The sequence below is a fragment of the Pangasianodon hypophthalmus genome, chromosome 7, assembly GCF_027358585.1.
Source record: "Pangasianodon hypophthalmus isolate fPanHyp1 chromosome 7, fPanHyp1.pri, whole genome shotgun sequence".
Classification (NCBI taxonomy): domain Eukaryota; kingdom Metazoa; phylum Chordata; class Actinopteri; order Siluriformes; family Pangasiidae; genus Pangasianodon; species Pangasianodon hypophthalmus.
This window is the reverse complement of record NC_069716.1, coordinates 16,160,921-16,181,754: the sequence shown is the minus strand read 5'-3', so window position 1 is coordinate 16,181,754 and position 20,834 is coordinate 16,160,921. Positions and strand designations below refer to the sequence as shown.

General features: G+C 40.1%; 1 protein-coding gene and 1 long non-coding RNA gene across 2 annotated transcripts in view; both read right to left on the bottom strand.

Moving 5' to 3' along the window:
• Positions 1–19,475, bottom strand: part of LOC113528751 (uncharacterized) — a 42,728-nt gene extending 23,253 nt beyond the window's left edge. Inside the window, exons 1-2 of the long non-coding RNA XR_008302068.1 lie at positions 19,269–19,475; positions 14,700–15,025 (exon numbers count right to left, since the gene is read on the bottom strand). This is a non-coding gene — a long non-coding RNA (uncharacterized LOC113528751). The remainder of the gene's footprint in view (positions 1–14,699; positions 15,026–19,268) is intronic.
• sox3 (SRY-box transcription factor 3) lies at positions 3,692–5,889 on the bottom strand. The gene has a single exon (XM_026917441.3). The coding sequence runs from the start codon at positions 5,570–5,572 to the stop codon at positions 4,658–4,660; it is 915 nt and encodes a 304-aa protein (XP_026773242.1). The 5' UTR covers positions 5,573–5,889; the 3' UTR covers positions 3,692–4,657.
• Positions 19,476–20,834: the final 1,359 nt, after the last annotated feature.

The following is a 20,834-nucleotide window of genomic DNA, read 5'->3' as shown; positions in this document are numbered from 1 at the left end:
TTGCTTCCCTTCATTTTTTTGTGAATTTCGAGGCTATTGCTAGAATGGGTGCAGTGTAGTGCTTCAAGGCCCAATAACTTGTCATAAATTTAATTCATAGTATTAAACCAATAATATATAGTAGAAGTCCAGTGGCCTCATTTACAATTCTGGTTAGTGAAGGATAGCTGTAAGTCAGACAAGTGAGCACAGGGATAATGACCATAGGCCTGAGAGGTGGAACCTACACCTAAATAAAGTGCAAAAGAATAGCCAGCTCTGCGAGGTGGGGATGAGTCAGTGAGGGTCGGCTCAAAGCCGTGACCCCATAAGGATTGGATGCCATTTTCCCACGGCGGGAGCTGATCTGAGAGGGTCTCATTAACAACATCTGCCCCAGTTCAGGGGGGATTAACCCAGCCCTCAAGCTTTTGCACCCCCTATTCTCCACTCCACTCCACTAGGCTGTCAGTCCCGCAGCCAACAGCAGCCTCTGTCCAGCGGACAGGCCTGACAGCACTGCCTACAGCACAGCCTGCTCCCCCATAATGCCCTACTGATCAATAGGCCATCCCTGATATACAGCTGCAACGACTGTCTGACACACTTGGAATACCACAGAACCAGTTTAGATGGTTGTCAATTTACATTCAATGTTTTGACTTCCAACCTCTAAACTAGTATATGCAAATTAGGATTAACACATTACACATAATAATTTCAGGTGAGCCATTCCCCGTCCAACCTGTAGGTCAGGCATAATCAAAAGGAAAAGTATATGTTTGATATGAAATATTCCTTTAACCAATTTGGATGTGGTTGTAACACGGAAATGAAAAAGAATGGCACAGGGAATGTCATATTCCAATAATGAATGTAAAACATAGACATGCACTGACATCAAAAATATGGGGGGAAAAAAATATTCCACTAATTCAGAGCTGTCTGAATTGTGCAGGATTGCAGTGTGGAGTAATTAGGATGGTTTGGAGAGGGGGTTAAACAAACAGCCCCAGTGAGGTCATAGGCAGATGGAAGTGTGGATATGCCTGCACTTGCTGAGTGGGCACAGCCATGCTTCACGTAACTGTGGAATGATTTTGTGTGTGTGTGTGGGTGGGTGTGTGTGTTTGTGTGTAGAAGGGGCCTCTCTTGGAAGTTAGGATGGCTCTTGCTTTTCTCCGATTTTTACATGCCTAAAGGGGCCCGCTGTCTGTAGCCCACTATTGCACGGCTTCTGCTACACACAAGAACACCTCTTAAATATTTTTCATAAGTAATGGGCAAACAAATAAAACTAAAAAAAAAAAATAAATCTCTCAAAGTATCAGCTTGCCCACATTTTTACACAGAGATCATGTTTTTGCATGTGTACATCACAGCACATTTATTAAGCTATTGTGTATTTAACCTTGGTGATAAAGTTGAGACCTTGGAATTATAGGGTTCTTTCTGACAATTTGACCGATGATTGATTCTGATTTTAAGCTATTGAGCCATAAAGTTTTGAAAATCAAAACATGAACACATTTTGTCAAGTCTGATAAATCTTTAAAATTCAAAGGTTTTAAAATACATTTAATATATTTAACATACAATTCATTTTCTATCCTCTCTTTTCTCAAAACAGCCATTTAATCCATACAGTGCCAGTATATTCCCTTTTCTGCTTAAAATACTCAGCACATTTGGTGTTTATGCACCTAAGAGCCACTGAGGTATAAAATAAAGGTTATTGGCTCAGTCCTCCTCACCCAAATGTCTTTGAATCACTTATTCCTTGCGCTCAACCCTGCTCAGTCTGTGCCAAGTCATGCAGCCAAAGCAGATTAATTGCAAAAAAATGATCTGGAGTGTGTGATTAGCTGACAGGCAGCCACTATCGCACTAGAGTGATTTAAGACCAAGCTAGGGAATGCAGGGAGGTCCTAATCTAATCTCCTGTCATCCATAGAGGTGCAGTGGGCTAATCCCAGGAGCACATTGAGGCTGCAGATCAAACCCCAGCAGTGTGTGTGGGAAGGCCGTCAGCCTCGGCAAAGTCCCCTCAGTGGCCGAGGGAAAGTGCAGCAGGGGGTCTTGCTGTGAAGGTGTCAGGTGCAGCAGCAGCATTAGGCTACCACATAGCACAGTAGACAGAGAGCTGTCACTCTGATTTGCCAAAAGTCACAGTTTTGTGAAAAGGTGAGAGATAAGAGATTTGCCATTCAGCTCAACACCCAGTGTTATGAGAAGTAGGTCTACAGGTGTCATGGACTGGCTGAAATTGATTTAAAATTATAAGGGTTAGTAAATTAATAAGTTAAATCTATGCGTAAGTCTATTAATGTTTAGTCTTTCATTTAATTTTTAGTTAGTGTTGATATAAGGACAAAAAATGTTACATCATGCAGCATTTGCAGTAGGCCCTCTGAGTCAAATTTACACCGCAACGGAATTTTATTATTATTATTATTATTATTATTATTATTATTACAGGATCACTTCTGTTTCTCAAGGCACAAACAACGTAGATATACCCTCAAAAGTAAGAGATTACTTATCAAGGCATAAGTGTGTACCATAAATGTGGTGCTTTACAATATGCATAAACTAGAGACACTAAGTGCTCCACAGCAGTGCTAAAGGCATCTACTCTAAGTGCAATTTATATAAGATGATCTTAGTGACGTGGGATAGCCGTCACATTAAAAACACTGAAAATATTAGCAGAGAAATGGACAAAAATATGAAGTATTAAATATTTACAGAGATAATAAAGCTTGCCTTTCTTGATCAGCGCAAATGTATGAGATTTGAATCGTCTAATCTGTATGCTAACGACCAAAATCTGGATTTAATCCTGAGTGTAGGCAGTTTGTATACTAAGTGCGCATTTAAATAATTCCTCCACAAAAGGAGCTCATTTATTAACACAGAAAAAAAGATAATAAGAAATAATAAAGACAACAAGTGCTGGAGAGTTAACTTTTTTTGTAGTATGTTTTAGTGTGTATGAATATAGCAGTAATTTCCTATTAGATGCTGACTTCGGACAAATGAAGCAAATTAGTCTACTAGATTAAAAAAAGAAAAGAAAAGAAAGAAAAAAACAGACTGCACCATATCAACAGGTGTCAACTGGTTTGGAAAATATTGTCAGATTTTTGGGGGGGTCAATATTTACTCTATTAATATGACATTCAAATATGGATTGTGAAGTTATATGTAAATATGACTTGTTTTATAATTTAATAATTATTAACAATTTAAATATACTCAATTCAATTCAACAATTCAATATTTTTTTGTTCTGCTGTAACATAAGGTTTATTATTTAAATAATAAAAAGTAATGTTAGTTTAAGTGATTGGACGCATTCATGATATTCCCCCATATGTAGGTTAACAAACATTGATTTCAAAAAAAAAAAAAAAAAAACAGCTAAGGCAGAAATGCAGTTAAGCCTGCTTTAGGTTTGAACATTATTCACAGGTGAAGCAGGGTGTGTGTGATTTACACCTCATTTAACACATCACTATTTATTACTATGCCTGTGTCGTTGTTGTTGTTTTGCTTGTTTTGTTTTGTTTTTTTGTTTAAAAAAAAAAAAGCATTTCCTTCATTGGATTTCTGCAAACTACAGAGAGCCTGAGGCTTTTCCCTCAGAGCAAACCCACAGCCAGTGTCACTGAGAAGCACATGTGAAAATAAATCTGTGTAGACTTCAGTGTTCTTTTGTACAAATTTATTTCGGCATTTGAGAATAGAGGATGATCAAATAAGCAGAAACGCCAGTTTAAATAAAACTCTCCTTCCCACAAAAATGGGTTAAAACTGATACTGTAAAAACATCACAGAAAAGAAGCTTCACACAAACAAACTGAAACGAAAAGTGAACAACGAGACATAAAGGTTATGGTTCACAAACTTAAAAAAAAAAAGTACTATAAATAAAACCAAGTTTGCGCTCGCGACCAGCACAGTTATTCATTTCAGTGTAAAACTAATGCAGAAGAAAAACAAAAAAACAAAAACAGAAAGACTACACAGGTTTGGACACAGCCAACAAATCTGACATTCTACAAATTAAGTGTAAACATTAAAATGAGCAAACATACTCTTCCTCCAGTGTTTTTTTTTTTCTGAAATTACAACAGCCTCTTCATGAAGCCATGTGCCTATTTTTTCATAGAGAGAAAATCTGACAGCATTTTCAGCAAGTCAGAAGTCGGATTTTTCCATTTTTCCTGCACACACGTTGATTGCGTTAGCTTATGATAAAAACACACACAGCTCCTTTGCAATGCAGGTCTAAACTGAGAGCAACATTCAGAACCCAGTTCATGATATGTCATAAACTTTCAAACGGACAACTCATTGAGATTAAAATAGTTTCATTCTTTAAAAAAAAAAAAAAAACTGAACTGTGATTTTTTTCTTTTTTTTTTTTCAAATTATAAATGTTCAAGTATCCGAAGTACTTAGTCCTTTTTTTTTTTAAACCCCCCACCCCTTTCCTCAAAACCCCTAACACATGAGTGTCTTTTTTAATTATGGGTTAGGGGTAATGCTCCATTCAGCATCTCAACTCTACTACCCCTCAAACACGAGTCTCTTAGATGCATCTCAGGGGCAGTGTTTCCTTCACTCTTTCGGCTCCACGCTCTGCACTACCCCTAAAACACGCCCGAGTCTGTTAGATGTGGGTCAGGGGCAGTGTTCCGTTCACCCCGGTCCCCGCGCTCTGGTAGTGCGGGTGTACGCTGTGTAAGCGGCTGCTCTGCAGTGTGTTGTGATCGGCGCTGTCTCCTCCGGGCGGCAGGTACATGCTGATCATGTCCCTCAGGTCTCCGAGGCAGGCGCGCTGTGAGTGTGAGGCGATGGCAGGCGGGGGCGAGCTGGGCTCTGTCTTACACACGGAGGGCACGGAGCCGAGGCCCACGGCGCCCGGGCTCTGCTGCGCGTACGACACGCCGCTGTACGTGGACGCCGCGCTCATGTAGGTCTGCGCCGTGGACATCATGGGGTACTGCAGACCCGCCGTCATGTCGTAGCGGTGCATCTGTTGCAGAGGTGGTGGGCTGCTCATGCCGTGGTGCTGCGGGTAGGCCAGCTGTTCCTGAACCAGCGAGTACGCGCCGTTCGTCCAGCCGTTGGCCACGTGTGCGTAGCCGTCCATGCGCTGGTGGCCCACCGACACGGCGCTGTTTACTGCGCCCGCACCGGGAGCCAAGAGGCCGCCGGGTAGTGAGTACTTGTCTTTCTTCAGCAGGGTCTTGGTCTTGCGCCGCGGCCGGTATTTGTAATCCGGGTGCTCCTTCATGTGCATGGCACGCAGGCGCTTCGCCTCGTCGATAAACGGCCGCTTTTCAGCGTCGGTGAGCAGCTTCCAGTCTGCGCCCAGGCGCTTGCTGATCTCGGAGTTGTGCATCTTGGGGTTCTCCTGAGCCATCTTCCTGCGCTGGCCGCGAGACCACACCATGAACGCGTTCATCGGCCGCTTCACGCGGTCCTGCTCGCTCCCGCCGCCGCTCTTCCCGCCCGGCCCCGAGCCCGCGTTGGACTGCGGCGGCAGGGGACTTTTTAACTCGGTTTCCATCATGTTATACATTCAACCGACTTTTTATGAAGCGCCTATCAAGCGTAAAAAAAAGTTAACTCTTCTTCTACAAAAGGAGGAACCAAGCGCGCGAAGTTTCGCAACTCTAAACTCTTGTCTACTTTAAAAACTACGCAGTAATCAAACGAACAAACTTTGATATGTTAAAGACCAAAAGTAGTAGTTGTTGTTGTTGATGTTGTTGTTTTAAAGAAATCTGCCGGGTTCCTGCGTCTCTCTCCTCTACAGCTCCTCGTGCTTTGCTCTGCTGTGCCACAGAACTCTGCAAACTTGGGCGCCAAGCTCAGCTGTTAATAGAGGCTCGACCATGTGATTTGGATTGACAGCATAACAATAAGCTTCAGAGCTGACCAATCACAGCGCAGCTCGCGCTCTGCCGTCCCAACAGCGCGCTCGAGCCTCCCCTGAGCTCAGAGTCGGGCTTCAGTTTTCCCCCGACTTCATCATCTGGGGCTAAAATCACACTGCTTACTTTATTTAATCCAACAGTTAGTGAAACATTCAGTAGCGCATTTAGGAAAAATATAACATTAAAAGGAGATTTTTTTGTGCATGTTTTGACAGTCAGACAGCAGAATTTAAAACCATTTGTTGGTTTAAAATGAAGAGACACGTAACTTCACTTTATCAGAAATTACACGAGTGACAATATGTTTACAGACAAATCGAAATATTCATAATTTCAACAAGATGCTTAAAAACGCATAAGGCACTTCACTTTCAGTGATTGAAATTATTTTCTTAACCTTTCCTCTATTGTCAGCTCAGTTTACATTCAGAGCTGTTGTTCATGTAACTTAATAACGTAATTTTATTATTATTATTATTATTATTATTATTATTATTATTATTATTATTATTATTATTATAACTTTATAGAAATTATACTACAGCTTATCATTAGCTGAGCATTTGATTAACATATTATTCTAATATTCTGTCCTGTATCAACGTTTCTCTCTCTGTCTCTCTCTCTCTCTTTCAAATTTAATTCAAAAATGAAAAAAAAAAAAATGTAAATACAAAAATGAGTAATTAGGAGAAAAGCTTCAACAGAATAACTGCCTTGAAAAAAAATATTTTTTTCAATTTTAATTATTATAATAATATTATTATAATAATACTTGACCATGAAATGATTCTAGTAATTATTCTAGGGATTTGTAGGCTATAGTAAATATCAAAATGCGACCCAGAATAACAGCAAATATAACCTGCACATTACATTTTATAGCACTCATTTTCTTCAAAAGCAAATTCTCTTCTTCTTAGCACTAGAATATTTGTTATTTATAACTGATGCAGCACTGTGGTGGAGTAAACTCAGTCCGTGCCACATTTCTGGCTGCAGTTTATCTGAAGTTTCGGGAGTCAGAGCAGCTGATTTGGAAGCACGAGCTCCACCACCACAGTTAAAGCAGAGATCAGCATGTGTGAAAAGAAGGACGATCATCGCTGTAGAAAAGCTCCAGCTATTAAATCTGAGACTACAGACCACAGAGTACATCACTGAGTGCAATAATGATGCATTATCGCCTCCTAGTGGGAGAACGTGTAGCGTTTCAACAGCCTCCTTCAGATCCGAATAAAACTTCAGATCTGGGTTTATGAGGGTAAAATAATAATGCATCTCTCCTTTTCACACACACACACACACACACACACACACACACACACAATAGCATTAACCTGGCCTGTTTGTAAGACATGTTCTTGTTTTACTGCGAGTCTTTTACCCTGCACGCTTATTAATGTTGTGTGTGAATTACAGTGTGTGTGTGTGTGTGTGTGTGTGTGTGTGTGTGTGTGTGTGTGTGTGTGTGGTGATTTATGAAGCTCAGGGGGGAGTTTGCACTGCTCTCTCGCCTCGGGCAAACTTTACACCTGCAAATGATTACAAGCAGCCATCGAGAAGGGCGTCAGTTCGCACACGTAGTGACTGCAGGATTCACCCCACGGAGTGTGAACGATTAAAGTGCTGAATATTCAGAATGGGCTTTTAACACCACCGCACACTAATGAGCCTACACACTCCTCAAGAGCCTGCAAGTTTCACTCGAGTCTACGTGCGACATCAGCTGGCCTGTCTCTGCTCCATCTAACTGCTGGGCTTTTATTTATTTTTTAGTTTAAACAGACTAGTTTTATTGCTTAGGGGTAAATGTTGTTAATGCTCTTTATAAATAAGCATATTTATCCAAAATGCAAAGCACTGAAAAAGTCAGAGGGGTGAATATAATATAAAATAATACTTTTTTATAGTTATGATTAATGATCAGGAGTCATAGGCCAATCCAAGACACTCAGTAAAAAATATTCACATTATAATATATTTGATCAAAGCACTCAGATCTGCAGTGAATCTCTGTGTACTTCTTTAGCCATGAATAAAAGGTTATATGTGCAGCATGAATCACCATCACTGTCAGCGATATTAATTCTTGGTAATAGCCCTGGTTTTCAGCATCGGAGCTAAATTCCGATCTAAGCAGGTGATCTGTCCGAGCAGGATCAGACTGCATGAATGTGAATGCAGACAGTTGGACCTGGAGGCCACTGGCAACAAATGTGTAATTAGCGCGCGCAGGGTTTAACCCAACTCATCTGCCCACACTGCTGATTTCTCGGAGTGCTCTGAGGAACACATCCTCTTGTAATCTGCTTATGGAAATGGAGAAGACAGCGGGAGAAGGAAAACTCCGCGTTACCCGGGGGCTTGGTAATGAGGACCTGCATGCGCTCGGCCAAATTTCTTCATTAACGGAAGCTACAGAACAGAAGACCACCAGCAAAGCGCGCGAGGGTTCGGGATGAAGGAGAAGCTCCTCTCATGGATATGAAGGCCAAGCAATGGCCTCAATTAGTGCACTGTCCAGAGCAAGCTAGTCAAGAAGTCTCCAGAACACACGTCTGAATTATTATTTGTACAACTTGGATTATAGATTTTAAAAAAATAATAATAATAAATCACAATACACAATCTTAAATTCTAAGATAATTATGCATAGTAATCAAATTGCTTTTAATAGAGAAATTGCAGCTATTCAAATTGTACTCTTGTATGCATTGCACTGGGGGAAATACAGCCTAATTATTTACCTGATCTGAACCGCCTATATTTTATGACAATAAATTAGCCCGGGTCCTATGCAAAAATTTTCCTCCTTCTGTAATCATTAAATATCAATTCATTTGCTAAAAGGATGAACATTTAAGCAGAATCAGTCTAGAGAGAGGCCTGAACACACAGCAGCGGATATTAATGGGGGGAAAAAGATGCATGAACTGTATAAAATTTAGGCTAGTCGTATTAATAATATTTGATAATTATATATAATAATTATTATGGTAAACATCCAAATTTCTTTGATTTTTTAAAAATTTCTTTAAACCTCCTGCAGCCTAAAAAATGTAGGTATAAATCTGCTGGATTTTTGATCACTAAGGAGTAATGCAGACTCAAATGTGTGACATGAAGAACTACAAATGTCGACCTAACATCAACAGAATTTCTGCTTGTGGCTATGAAAATGAAATGCATATGCAGTTGTGTATTCCCTGAGCTGAGGAGTTATTACTGTGTTTAGTTCATGTCTGCAACAAGGTCCCCAAGAAGCCATTTAACAAAGAAAAATAATTATTCCAGCCATTATACCATCGAAATGAAGGCTATTTTTAAGGGTGTTTTTTTTTCCTTTTTGTTTTTCTGGACTGCCATGTAAGTGAAAATGTGATGTAAGTCGATTTGAGTGTCCTTTAGACACAGGTAATATCATATTCACTAGTCTATTCACTTCCCTGCTCTTCTTTCACTCCCTATAACGCTGGCATTATCTCATGCTCCATTATTCTTCACTCTATTAATATAAGCTCTTTTTACCCTACTTCAAAAATGTCTGTTTCTTAAAAAAAAAAAAAGTCCCAATAACAAATAAAATTAATTAATTTCAAAAATTATACCGAATAATTATATAGAATTCTATATAGAATTAGACCATTGATGATTGTTGACTAACTGCAAAGCCTAAATAATAGAATTCACAATTGTTAAATAAGGAAATGGTGAAATAAAGTCCACTTCTGCATTATATTCAGCAGCATTTTACAAGGAAATCGTTTTCAACGGGCTGGAGGAAGGATGTCAAGTGATAAATAAATAAGCTGTTAAAAAGAGTGTAAATAGCACTCAGGCAGTTATCATGCAAATGCTTCCCTAATGCATCAATCGTAATTTATTTAGAAAGAGGGTTCACAGTCTCCCTAATAGGACATAATTATGTACATTAATGTTAATTTTAAATAAGGCCGTCTGTGCAAATCCCTTTGGGGATCCATTCAGTTTGTCTATTAATACAAGCAGCCTGCTTGAACCGCACATGAATGAAGGAGTGACCTCTGGCATATGGTTTTCCCTGCTTCCCTGTTTAAGATAAATTAAAAGTATAAAGTGGCAAGTCTGGCTATAATGGACTGTCCTGTTTTAGGGTAAATCTCTCATGAAGCACTTGCACCATACTGGCTGAACATTGACACAATGCATCTTTATCTCAGGTTAGTTATTCTGGTTTCTTTCTTTCTCTTCCTATTTTCACATATATATTTTCTTAAGATTCTTTAAATACATAAAAACAGAAACAAACATGTTATGGTCGTCCTTCGTAGCCTACACTCTCTGAACCAAACTGTACCCTTCCTTGTTGCTGAGGAGGTACCGTGAACTGTTAAGCCATATTTCTCACCTGGAAATGTGTATATATTGTACCATAAAAACATTTAAGGTACATAATTGGGCCATAATTACCTTTTAGAGTAAACCTTTAAAGGTACACTACATAAAGTGAAAACGAACCAATTTAAAGTGAAGACTAACAAATCATTTAATTTCTTTGTATATTTCTATTTCTATAACTCCGTCAACTAGGGAAAGGATTACATGCTTACATATCAGTTTCTAAAGTTTATTCAAACTTTCAAACTGAACCAAATGATGGAACATTATACTGGGATTGATGTTACTGAGGTCATGAGAGAGTATAATTATTAATATAATTAAATTGACAATAAATGTATTTACTGTGGGAATCAAAGATTCTCCCCCATGTTCCAATAGTGCTTTCTCCAAAATAGCCTTTAACTGCATAGTATTGGCGTCGTACCATAAACGCCTGGAGCCATCTCAGCAACACTGTGATCCCTAAAAGATCCAACTCACTCATTTTATGCGTGTACATGTTGAGAGCAAGGTATGCCGCATATCAGCCATCGCTGTAAATAATAATAATAATAATAACTAAAAAAAAAGATTTAGTAATTATGAGCATTACAAAATTTGCCTGAGGATAGAAAAGTTATGAGTGCTGAAAGGGTACTATTTATCATGCATCAATATGCATGTATAAAACATTACAGAAATTTATATTTTGAAAAATTTAATTCGGTTCAGAACTAATTGCAATACATGTGCACACAAAAATCTGCACTTGGCTGCTTTTCAGCAAGCAGTTAAAGGATCCACCACACCGCCTGTCACAACACTCCCTAACTGAACATGAAAGTTTCAATTGGGAACATGAAAGGTGCATGACCCTGACAAATCTTCTTCTTGGCAAACCATGCATGTCTTTGTTCATTATTTTACAAAACTAGCAGAAGTCTGACAATGGCTGAGGGCACAGTCTTTGCTGTAATCTTTCTAATCCACCAAATGAAGCATGACCAGGAGCTCTCTGCTACACGTCTGAAACACTAAACGAGAACATCTTCAGCTTTATCACCCCCCACCCCAACTATTTAGATAGCATGTATTACAAAAAGGTCAACACTGTCTCAGATATAAATCTACCAAAAAAAATTGCAAATTTATAGGATGTTATATTACTTTTGATGGTCTGTATCATGTCTGTTATGTCATCTAGTTTATACTGATTTGCTGCTTTTGTGAGTTTACCTTAGAGTTACCCAATATGCACTGTATTGTTCACTTCTGTGTGTATCCTACAGTAAATATGGGACATAAGCATTCCTAAATACTGTCCATCCAGGACTTCTATTACAGTATGCTCATACTGAACACCCTTTCAACACATTTAACAGTTTGCCTTTATAGTATACAGTTGTAAAAGAGTGATGATTTCTAATCCCACTATGTGTGTCACCAAAAAGAGGGTGGGTTCCCTTTTAAGACTGGTTCCTTGTTTTAACGTTTCTTCCTCATGTCGTCTGAGGGAGTTTTTTTTTTTCCCTTGCCACTGTCATCTCTGGATTGGATGCAGATTTCCGTAAAGCTGCTTTGTTATACAAATAAAATGGCATCGAATGTGTACCCTATATAAATAGGATGACAATAAAATGAACCTGACTTGATGTGCTGTCTCTGAGTACGGACCTGAAAAGACTAGAAGTCACTTCTGAACAGCCATTAAATGATAAATAGGATTCCTGTTCGAAGGCATCATAAGGCTAATGTGCTGAATCTCTTTTTGTTGCTTAGTGGCAACATATTTCTAAAATATCTTCAACTTACAGTGGAGAATTTTCAGCACGATATTAGTACCAGCACATTTGGTACATGATGCGTTAAATGAAAATAGTTCCAAAACTACATTTATTCTTACAGGCTGAAAGCTAATTTCAATTAAACCACTGATTAAATTAAGCAGAAAATTACTATAAATATGGTTTTCCTGAGCCAGAGAGTTGTCAGTATTACAACACATTGTGTTCAAATTAAGAGATGGCTTGCCCTGGTGACATCATCAAGCCACATTTATGCAGAAATGCAGATAAATTGCCTCAATATTACACTTCTGTCTTTAACAAGATTACTGCTAATAATATTTAGACTGTACAAAAGTTATGCTTACAGAGGTGTATTTTATGTTCAATTCTAGCACTATTTATTTAGGGTTTCACAGAATACATAAGAAGGCTTAACTGTTGTCCTTTGTCAGTCAAATCTTATAAGGCTGGATCAGAATTTTAACAGCATTACTGTCTGCGAGGCTAATTACAGACCTCATTATTTCCCATGTATCTTTAGAATCATTGGCATGTACTACAGTTTCTCCAAAACAATGGAAACTTTCCCCTTTTTTTGTTTAGCAGAGAGTGCTGAGTGGTCTGATTTTGCTTTGCACAAAGCTGGGCAAAGCAGTTAGCTTTTGTTTTAAACATAATTGAGATCCCACTAATCTGGGCCCGCTTTAAAAATGAAACAGCCGCTTTGTAAAAGTCTCATTAGTTAAAGATAATATTATGGAGCAGTGCAATTAATTTGCAAGGCACATTTTTAATTAATTAAATACGACAAATTTTGTAATATGATTAATGACACAAAGTGGCTATCAGTAAATTATATTAAAATTAATATCTAAAGATAGTACCTTGTGCATTAATTGTGGAAAGCAAGGCCTCAGCAGAAGCAAAAGCCACCTGAACTAATTATGGAAGGCAATTTATTAAATCACGGAGAACAAAACAAACAAGTATAAATTGATATATTAATCATAGGCTCCATTACGTCTAATCCAGGAGTGATTTGGGGTGAAAAAGACAAATCTCTGTTGCCTGCCAAGCACTTGATAATGGAGATACTGCTCATAAATTTAGCCTGCAAAAAAGCCTCATTAAAAGAGGCGTAATTTAATTAAGAGTTATCCATCGCCCTCCAAATGTATTAATTACCTTGGGTGTGATGAGATGAGTTTTGGGGATTACTGATGAATTCATTATGGTCAGTGTTGTGAGAGTGCTGCGAACGGTGGTGGGAAACTGGTGCTGCTGACAGGATAATGGATTGTGGGGCTGGAGAAGACGATGGTCACCTTGCCAGAGGTAACACAGAGGAGGCTTATAGCACTAGACCAGACCTTCAAGGGTGGCCATGTGGCCTTATAGTAAGTCAATCATCAAATTACACATCAATCTATAAATGACGAAGTGGAAACAGGCCAAATAGCTAAAAGTACTTGGGCTGCGTTTCTGTTGACAGCATAACGTGTGATGTAAAACAACTATTTCTGTAACTCAGAGGAAAAGAGGCAACGGGACACACAAGCATCGCAGGCTCATGATCGCAAATGTATAAATTTGCACAAGCCAGCTCATTAAAAAAATGGTGAATGGTTAAGGTTGGTTAGGGAAAGGTGTAGGGTTAATGGTCATAGATTTCTATACATTTTGCATGAGATGGAGTGAATGACTCAACTATATTTTAGTTTCCTTTAGCTAGCCTGGCCATGCAGCGCCACTAATAACCATTATATGCAAAAATCCAAGTGCATAACTGCTCGAACTGCTGTGATGACTGAAGAGACTTTGCACTCTAGAACCCACCACCAGCACACACACCCACATACACATACACACACACACACACACACACACACACACACACACACACAGCAGAGGTGAGGAGAGTTTAAAGAATTTTACAGATCAAAGCACTAGAGATTCACATGTCAGTGGAAGATAAATGCTGTTGCTGGAGTACTAGAGGGGACACATCTCAGAAACTGACAGCCTGACAAAGGCATTCCCTTCCTCTTGCTGTGTGTCCCCCTCACACACACATCTACACAAACACACATCATGGGATCATTATGCAGTTAGTTAAATGTTTTAGTCAATCTATGTTTCACCTTCACTCTGTTTAAATAACTGATCTCCTTTCAACTGTCTACAATTTTCTTATTTCAAAAATATTCAAATTTGAATCTCTTTTGTATTTGAGCTTTATAAACCTAAAATAATTATCCCAGTTATTAGATACAAAATATTTGTATTATATTCCCAAGTATTACAAAGCCTGGTTTTTCATGAAATTCAAGTATCATCCATGATTTATTCATAGTAAGCCCACATATTATTATAAAACACTCCAATCGAACACCGAGATATAACAGAATATGATTTGGAGTGACCTTATTAGTGACTCACAAAATGAAACCACCCTCCTGTTCGTTCAGACCGGTCATTTTCCCCAGGCTCTAGTCTGTAATGCCAGTGAATGTAGTTCACGTGTATGGCACACAGAGTCCTCCCTGCTTTCCCCTCCTCCCCTCTGATCGCTGCCTCAGCACTTCAGTCTCCCAACAGCAGTTTTCAGAAAGACACTCACCGCCTTCACTCGTCCCTCTTCATCGCTCTCTCCGCGTCTTCAGGGGGCTTGGCGATATCGTGTAAGCAGCGCTGAGAAGCCCATGAGACCCTCCAGTTGTGCAGCTCAGAGCCCAGAGGAAAGAGAGAGGCAGGAAGATTCTCATTCGGCAGTGAGCCCTCCCTGCACGCCGAGCCATCACATTCAGCCAAGATTGCTTCATACAAAAGCCAACAATGCCGCAGTGAAAGCCATTGTTGATATTCAACATTTTCTAAATAGCTGAACAGAATGGATAACATGGTGGCCTGCAAAACTTGGCGAGGGAACTGACCTGGATCTGCCATCTGTAAAAGAGAAAGGGAGAACGTGAGGACAGACCCAAAAACAACCTGTCTTTTTCTGAGACAGTGGACTCTGATGCTGTGTGTTACAGTGCTGAGAATCAGATCGCTACAAAACACGTATAAGCACAAACATTAGCACACATTTGTACAAATCAACGGAAAGCTTAGCTTCTTCTATTCTCCCTTGATCTTTATGAGGTTCATCCATTTTAGCCTTTAATTATTGTTCCAATTGCCTTGATGGCTCCTGACAGCTCACAGTGTCCTGCTCCTGTCTTTGTCAAAGTGACAGCTGCAGATTAATACAGACATTTAACAAGCCTTTAACCTCTCATCAGTCAGTATATGTTCTAAAAGGACCTCAGAGAGTGAAAGGGCAAGGACCTTTTGTGCTAATATGCTTGAAATGAGAAAAGAATTATATGTGTGTATGGAAATATTTGTATAAAAGCTTCTTTGTGTTTTTATGCATATGCGTTACATCTCTATGGGACATATTTATAGAGGTATCAGGATTCCTAGATAAAGACATACGCGATTGCGGCTTTGAAGCAGAAACAGACACCGCTGCTGCTACCTGTAACCCCACCGGTGAGTCCTTTGTTAGTTCAATATCACTACATTCACAACCACACCTCTAGCCAATACACAAGCCCCTGGACACAGTATCCGCTTTTGACCAAAACCCACAACAGTCTGCACTATACACTGTGTATACACTGGGTTTTTAAATGATCAGTGTAAATGGACAACTCTCCTAACATTAAAGTCCATAAGTTCATGGCGTGTTTATGGATTGTCACGTAGTCTGTTTTCTGTTTCTGCTGCAAACAAAAGCAGAATTTAATACAGGTACGCAGGATTACTCAGCCAGAGCGAGGGCAACCAGGCTGGCCATTCAAACTGAAGGAGGGCACTGGAGCTTCATAATTACATTGATCAGCAAGAAATTACAGTGCTGACAGCAGAGGTTAGCTAAGTATAATCTTACAGGTGTGTCAGCACCCGACCGGCCAGCAAGGCAGAGAGCAAGAAAGAAAGAAAGCGAGAGACTGGTGGGGGGGAGAGAGAGAGAGAGAGAGAGAGAGAGAGGGAGAGAGAGAGACAGAGAGAGAGAGAGACAGAGAGAGAGAGACCCTGTGGTGTTCTTTCTGGAAATCCACGTCAGTAGCACCCATCTCAAACTATTACCTGCCATCAAAGCACTAATTTTACTCTAGCATTACTGTCGATCCCCACCACCCTGCCCCCCTCGGTCCAGCCTCCTTCTCGCTGGGCAGCAATGGGGAAGCCTGGTGGGAAAACGACATTCAATCTGCTGGCTGCCCCATTCAGGCCAAATTGGCAAATGACAGCTCTCCGCCTCTCAGGTTTCGGGAAGTGAAAGGTGCCACCAGCCCGGGTCTAAGCCGAGCAGAGACTCACAAGACGACAGAGACGAGAGAGGACAGCCTCCGCAAACCTCCTCCCACATGTCCACTCTGTGTGTGTATGAAGTGGAGGTAAGGAGGGAAGAGGAAATAGGCTGCTTCTCTGCACTGCTTCAATAGGACGCCCTTGTCCATGCTGAATGAAGCCGCTTAGACTCTCCTCTCTATTAGGCTCAAATTTTACAAAGAGCCAGTGTCCACTGAAATCCCCAAGAGCAACAGGTTGGGAGAGCAATGGAATAGAGTTCCCAGTGAATGCTGGGACATTAACAGCAAATTTGTAACTCTTACGGCAAACAAAAACAGCTCCAGTTAAAGTCAGAAAGATGGGTAAGGGGAGAAATAAATGGTATTTGTTTTATTAGTCATTAAGCCTGGGAAATTTGTAAAAGAGTATTTGCTCCATTTTGGCATATAATCTATTGTATTTGGTCAGTTTGTATATAAAAACTGCCTTGAGGATATCAGTAGGCCCATCAGTATCAGTAGAGTTTTGGGGACTCTTTTTGGTGCAGGTTCTTCTTAAGGACGTAAGACATCTGTAAAAGAAAAACTACCAATTTACATTCTGAAAGTATAGAATTCAAAATCTTCCAGAGAAACAGGGCAAAAAATCTATCCTTTTTGAAAACTTTAAAACATGAATTACTGATGTACTGATGTAGTAATCAGCCAAGAAATAGTAGTAATGGACAAATGTCCAGATCTGTAAACTACTATCCTAAAAATGTTACTTGCAATCCCCAGTGAAACAAATAAATAAATAAAAACACCAACATATTTTCTTGTGCACCTAAAACATAAAAGTAAGAGAAATATGGTTTTACGGAAGTGAAAGGAAGGCTAAAGCGCGCAGAAAAGAAAATTGCTCCAACCAAGCTACCCCATTCATGAAATAGGGACGTGGCAGAAATAGTGTCATTGTTGGTCAGAATTGTCAGCCTCTGCAACTAGAGCTCTTATCATTGCTGATCATTTAATGAAAATGCCAGCAGCAGGAGTAAAGAACCTAATGTTTTGTACTTGCAACACCAAGTTCCCAAATTTAAAACAGAACTTAACCAAATCAGAAAACATGCAGGGATTACAAATAGTTTCAGTAATCCTGTATATAGGGAAAAAAACTCTTATGCATCACAAATAAATTTTAAAAAACTGAGACTTACTCAGTTTTACTGATATTTACAGTTGTACGCAATAATTAAATTCATAACACATCTGTTCAAAGTAGCTCTCCATCCTCTAGTGAGCGTCCTCATGTAAAGTAGCCTTTTCATTCTGCTTTTGTGTTTCTGTGTCAAAGATGAGAGACAAAGCACTATGGGTGAAAAAAACAATACACTACGACAAATTTTAAATATTGGATAACTAAAAATAAATCAGTCCAAAATGCCAAAATACCTTGCCAAATATTTAGAGGCTCTCTTCAAGAAAATCATGCATTTTATGATGCATATTGAGGGCAGATTTTAAAAAAAAAAGTGAACCAGGAAACAAAGCAAAAGTAACTAAAAAAAAAAGAGTGGGAAATTAAAATGAACTGAAAACTTAAAACGCTTTTTGTGCATTTGTTACAGTGTCTCTGAGACCTCTTTCTCTACCTTCCATCAGGTCAAGGAACGTATACACCGCAGTCTCTGGTGACCTTCAGAGCCAATAAGCAATCTATTCCATACTGCCTGCTTCACACACCTCACAAAATGTTTACACATCTAAAACACGACCCCAGTCAACTTTGCACCCCGACTTACATGTTAATCTTTCGGTTAATTACTTTTATACAAGTTTATTGCAATAACTTGTATAAAAAGCATCCGTCAGATATTAAGCATTGTTCTGATTGATAGAAACACTCCTGATAAAAGAGACCTGTACTACAAAAGAAAAAACTCTTTAAAAGGATGACTTCATAAACTTGTCCAACTTACTGATTAGAATCAGACTATTTTTCTGGCCAAATATATGCTTCCATGCTGCTAATTAAATATAAAATCATCAAACTCAAGGATGTACTGATTAATCAAATAACAGAAAGGAAATAATGAATCAGGAGCCTATTTTCTCTACAAGGCCAAATACACAAACACACATGCACAAACAAAGGGCACTTTTTCAGGACCTCTTGCAGTGGCAATACAGGCATGTTGTTCTTAGGATGAACCCCTCCCACCCAGAATGAAGGGTGCTTTTTGTGCTAATTAAGTGCTAATGGTTGTGGCCCTGCAGAGAATACTAATTAGGGTTCCCTTTCTCCTTTTGGCCGAGCATGTACTTCAACACAGCCTAATGAGGAGAGGCAGGTATGTGTGCACCCTGCTCTAGGTTAATAGGGTATCCGCACTCGGGTCTCTGAGCTGTGGGATGAAGTGGGGGCATTTCCTGTGCCTTGGCCTTTCACTTGGCCCTTTACTCAACAGACCACACACACACACATTGTAAAGACACACATCAATAATGTACATCCTCTTTCATCTCTTCTTTTGTCTAAACAGCCCTCACCTCAAGCTATGACCATATGTTCAGCGTCAGTGTATAAGATCTGAACATCAAACCAACACTAGCACAACAAACCCTCAAGGACATGCAGGTTATGACCCATGCATTTCTGCACTGACCATCTCCACAATATCTGATCATTTATGTGACGCAATGGCATAAGTTTTCTTACTCAAGAATCACCAAAGTACCAATATTTTTTAAAGTACTGGCAAAGAAATTCCTCCTTTGCGCTTGTTTTAAACCTTGTGGAAAAACTCTGCTGCTCTCCAGCAAAAAAAAAAAAAAAAATCACAATGCAACCAATTTAAACTCACATATCAGCACATTTGCAACTTCCCAGAGAGCCTGGACATTATCATTTAAAACCGCCTGCTCCGGCTAAAAACGATGGCAATTGGCCAAAACCTGCTCCTTGTTTACGGCAGACGTATACGGAGAAGTGGGGAAAGTAAATAAACACGTTTTGTGCGCGCGGACGATCTGATTGGAGAAAGTGAACTAAGGGCGGAAGGGCGAGAGCGCGTGTGCGCATGCGTACACATAGATTTGGGGGTGGTGCTGAAATTACCTGCGCGCCAGATAATAGCGTTGCATTGCAGATTAACTTCCGTCCCTTTAAACGCGACACATGTGGGTAATCTTGTTCTCCTACCACCAGCACCCCCCACCCAAAAAAAAAAAAAAAAAAAAAAACATGTCAATGGCTGAAAGGCTGCTTCAGCGCTATCAGGAGCCTGTGGTGCCGCCACAGCGATGCGGCAGGCGCGAGGCTAGCGTCGACTGTCAGAAACGCACGCCGAGATCTAGTTATAATATAATTGAATTTTCATATCAGAGGAGAGCAGAGTCCCGGCAGACAATAGGAGTGCTGAGTCCTCTCTGATATTGGCACAGACCCTTTGCCACGCGCATGAAATCAGTATGTTAATGTCCCTGGGTTTTCTTCTTCTTCTTCTTTTTTTTTTTAAGGGCACTTGTGCTTCTGCAATGTACTACCGATGTGGTTTCAAAAAATTTGCAACTATTGATAAGTAGGCAGCCAGCAATCCCTCAGAACCCACACCCACCCCACCACCACCACCACCGCGCGCGCGCACACACACACACACACACACACACAAATACACACCTGCACTTTCCATCCATCCTTCCATCCATCCACCCACCCGAGCTCCCACACATCGCCGCACCCCATCCTACGCCCCATTATTAAAACTGTAATTTATTTTTTTCTAAATCAGAATGACAGCTTGCTTTCTTTTCTCTGCAGCAGGCGGCGAATCAAGCCGCTTTAATTACTTTCGTAACTTCTCTGACCCTGCCAGAGCCGCCTTGCACCGACAAAATGGGCTCCCAACAAAAGCCCACCGCAGCAGCGGGCCGTTCATTTACAATGCAGGAATTTATCGACCTCAGGATTTTCTGTAATTTTGTTAGTATTGCACCTCATATCTTTCTCAGCCTGAACTGCCTCCCTGCTCAAGCACAAACCTGCAGCCTTTTTACAAGAAGTTTTCTTGGGAGAAAAGTATGAATTTGTACCTTTTACCCAACTTTCAACTTTGTGTGTATATGCATGTTTATGTCCATTAAAGTTCTGCCATGAGACACACACCTGAGTGCACTGTCGACCCCAATCTCAGGCCATGATTCTTCCAACACACAGGGTCCCAACCCTGGTCCCAACCCTGTCCTGCCATATTCACGTGTTTTCCCTGCTCCCAAAACACACTGATCAGCTAATTAACAACTCTTCCTGAAATGAAGTGAGCAGGGAAAACACTGCAGAGATGATACTCAAGGTCCAGGGTTAGGAATCTGTGTTCCAGCAGTAAAACACCCAGCAGAGTTCTTCAGTTTATAATGCAGGATCAGCAGTG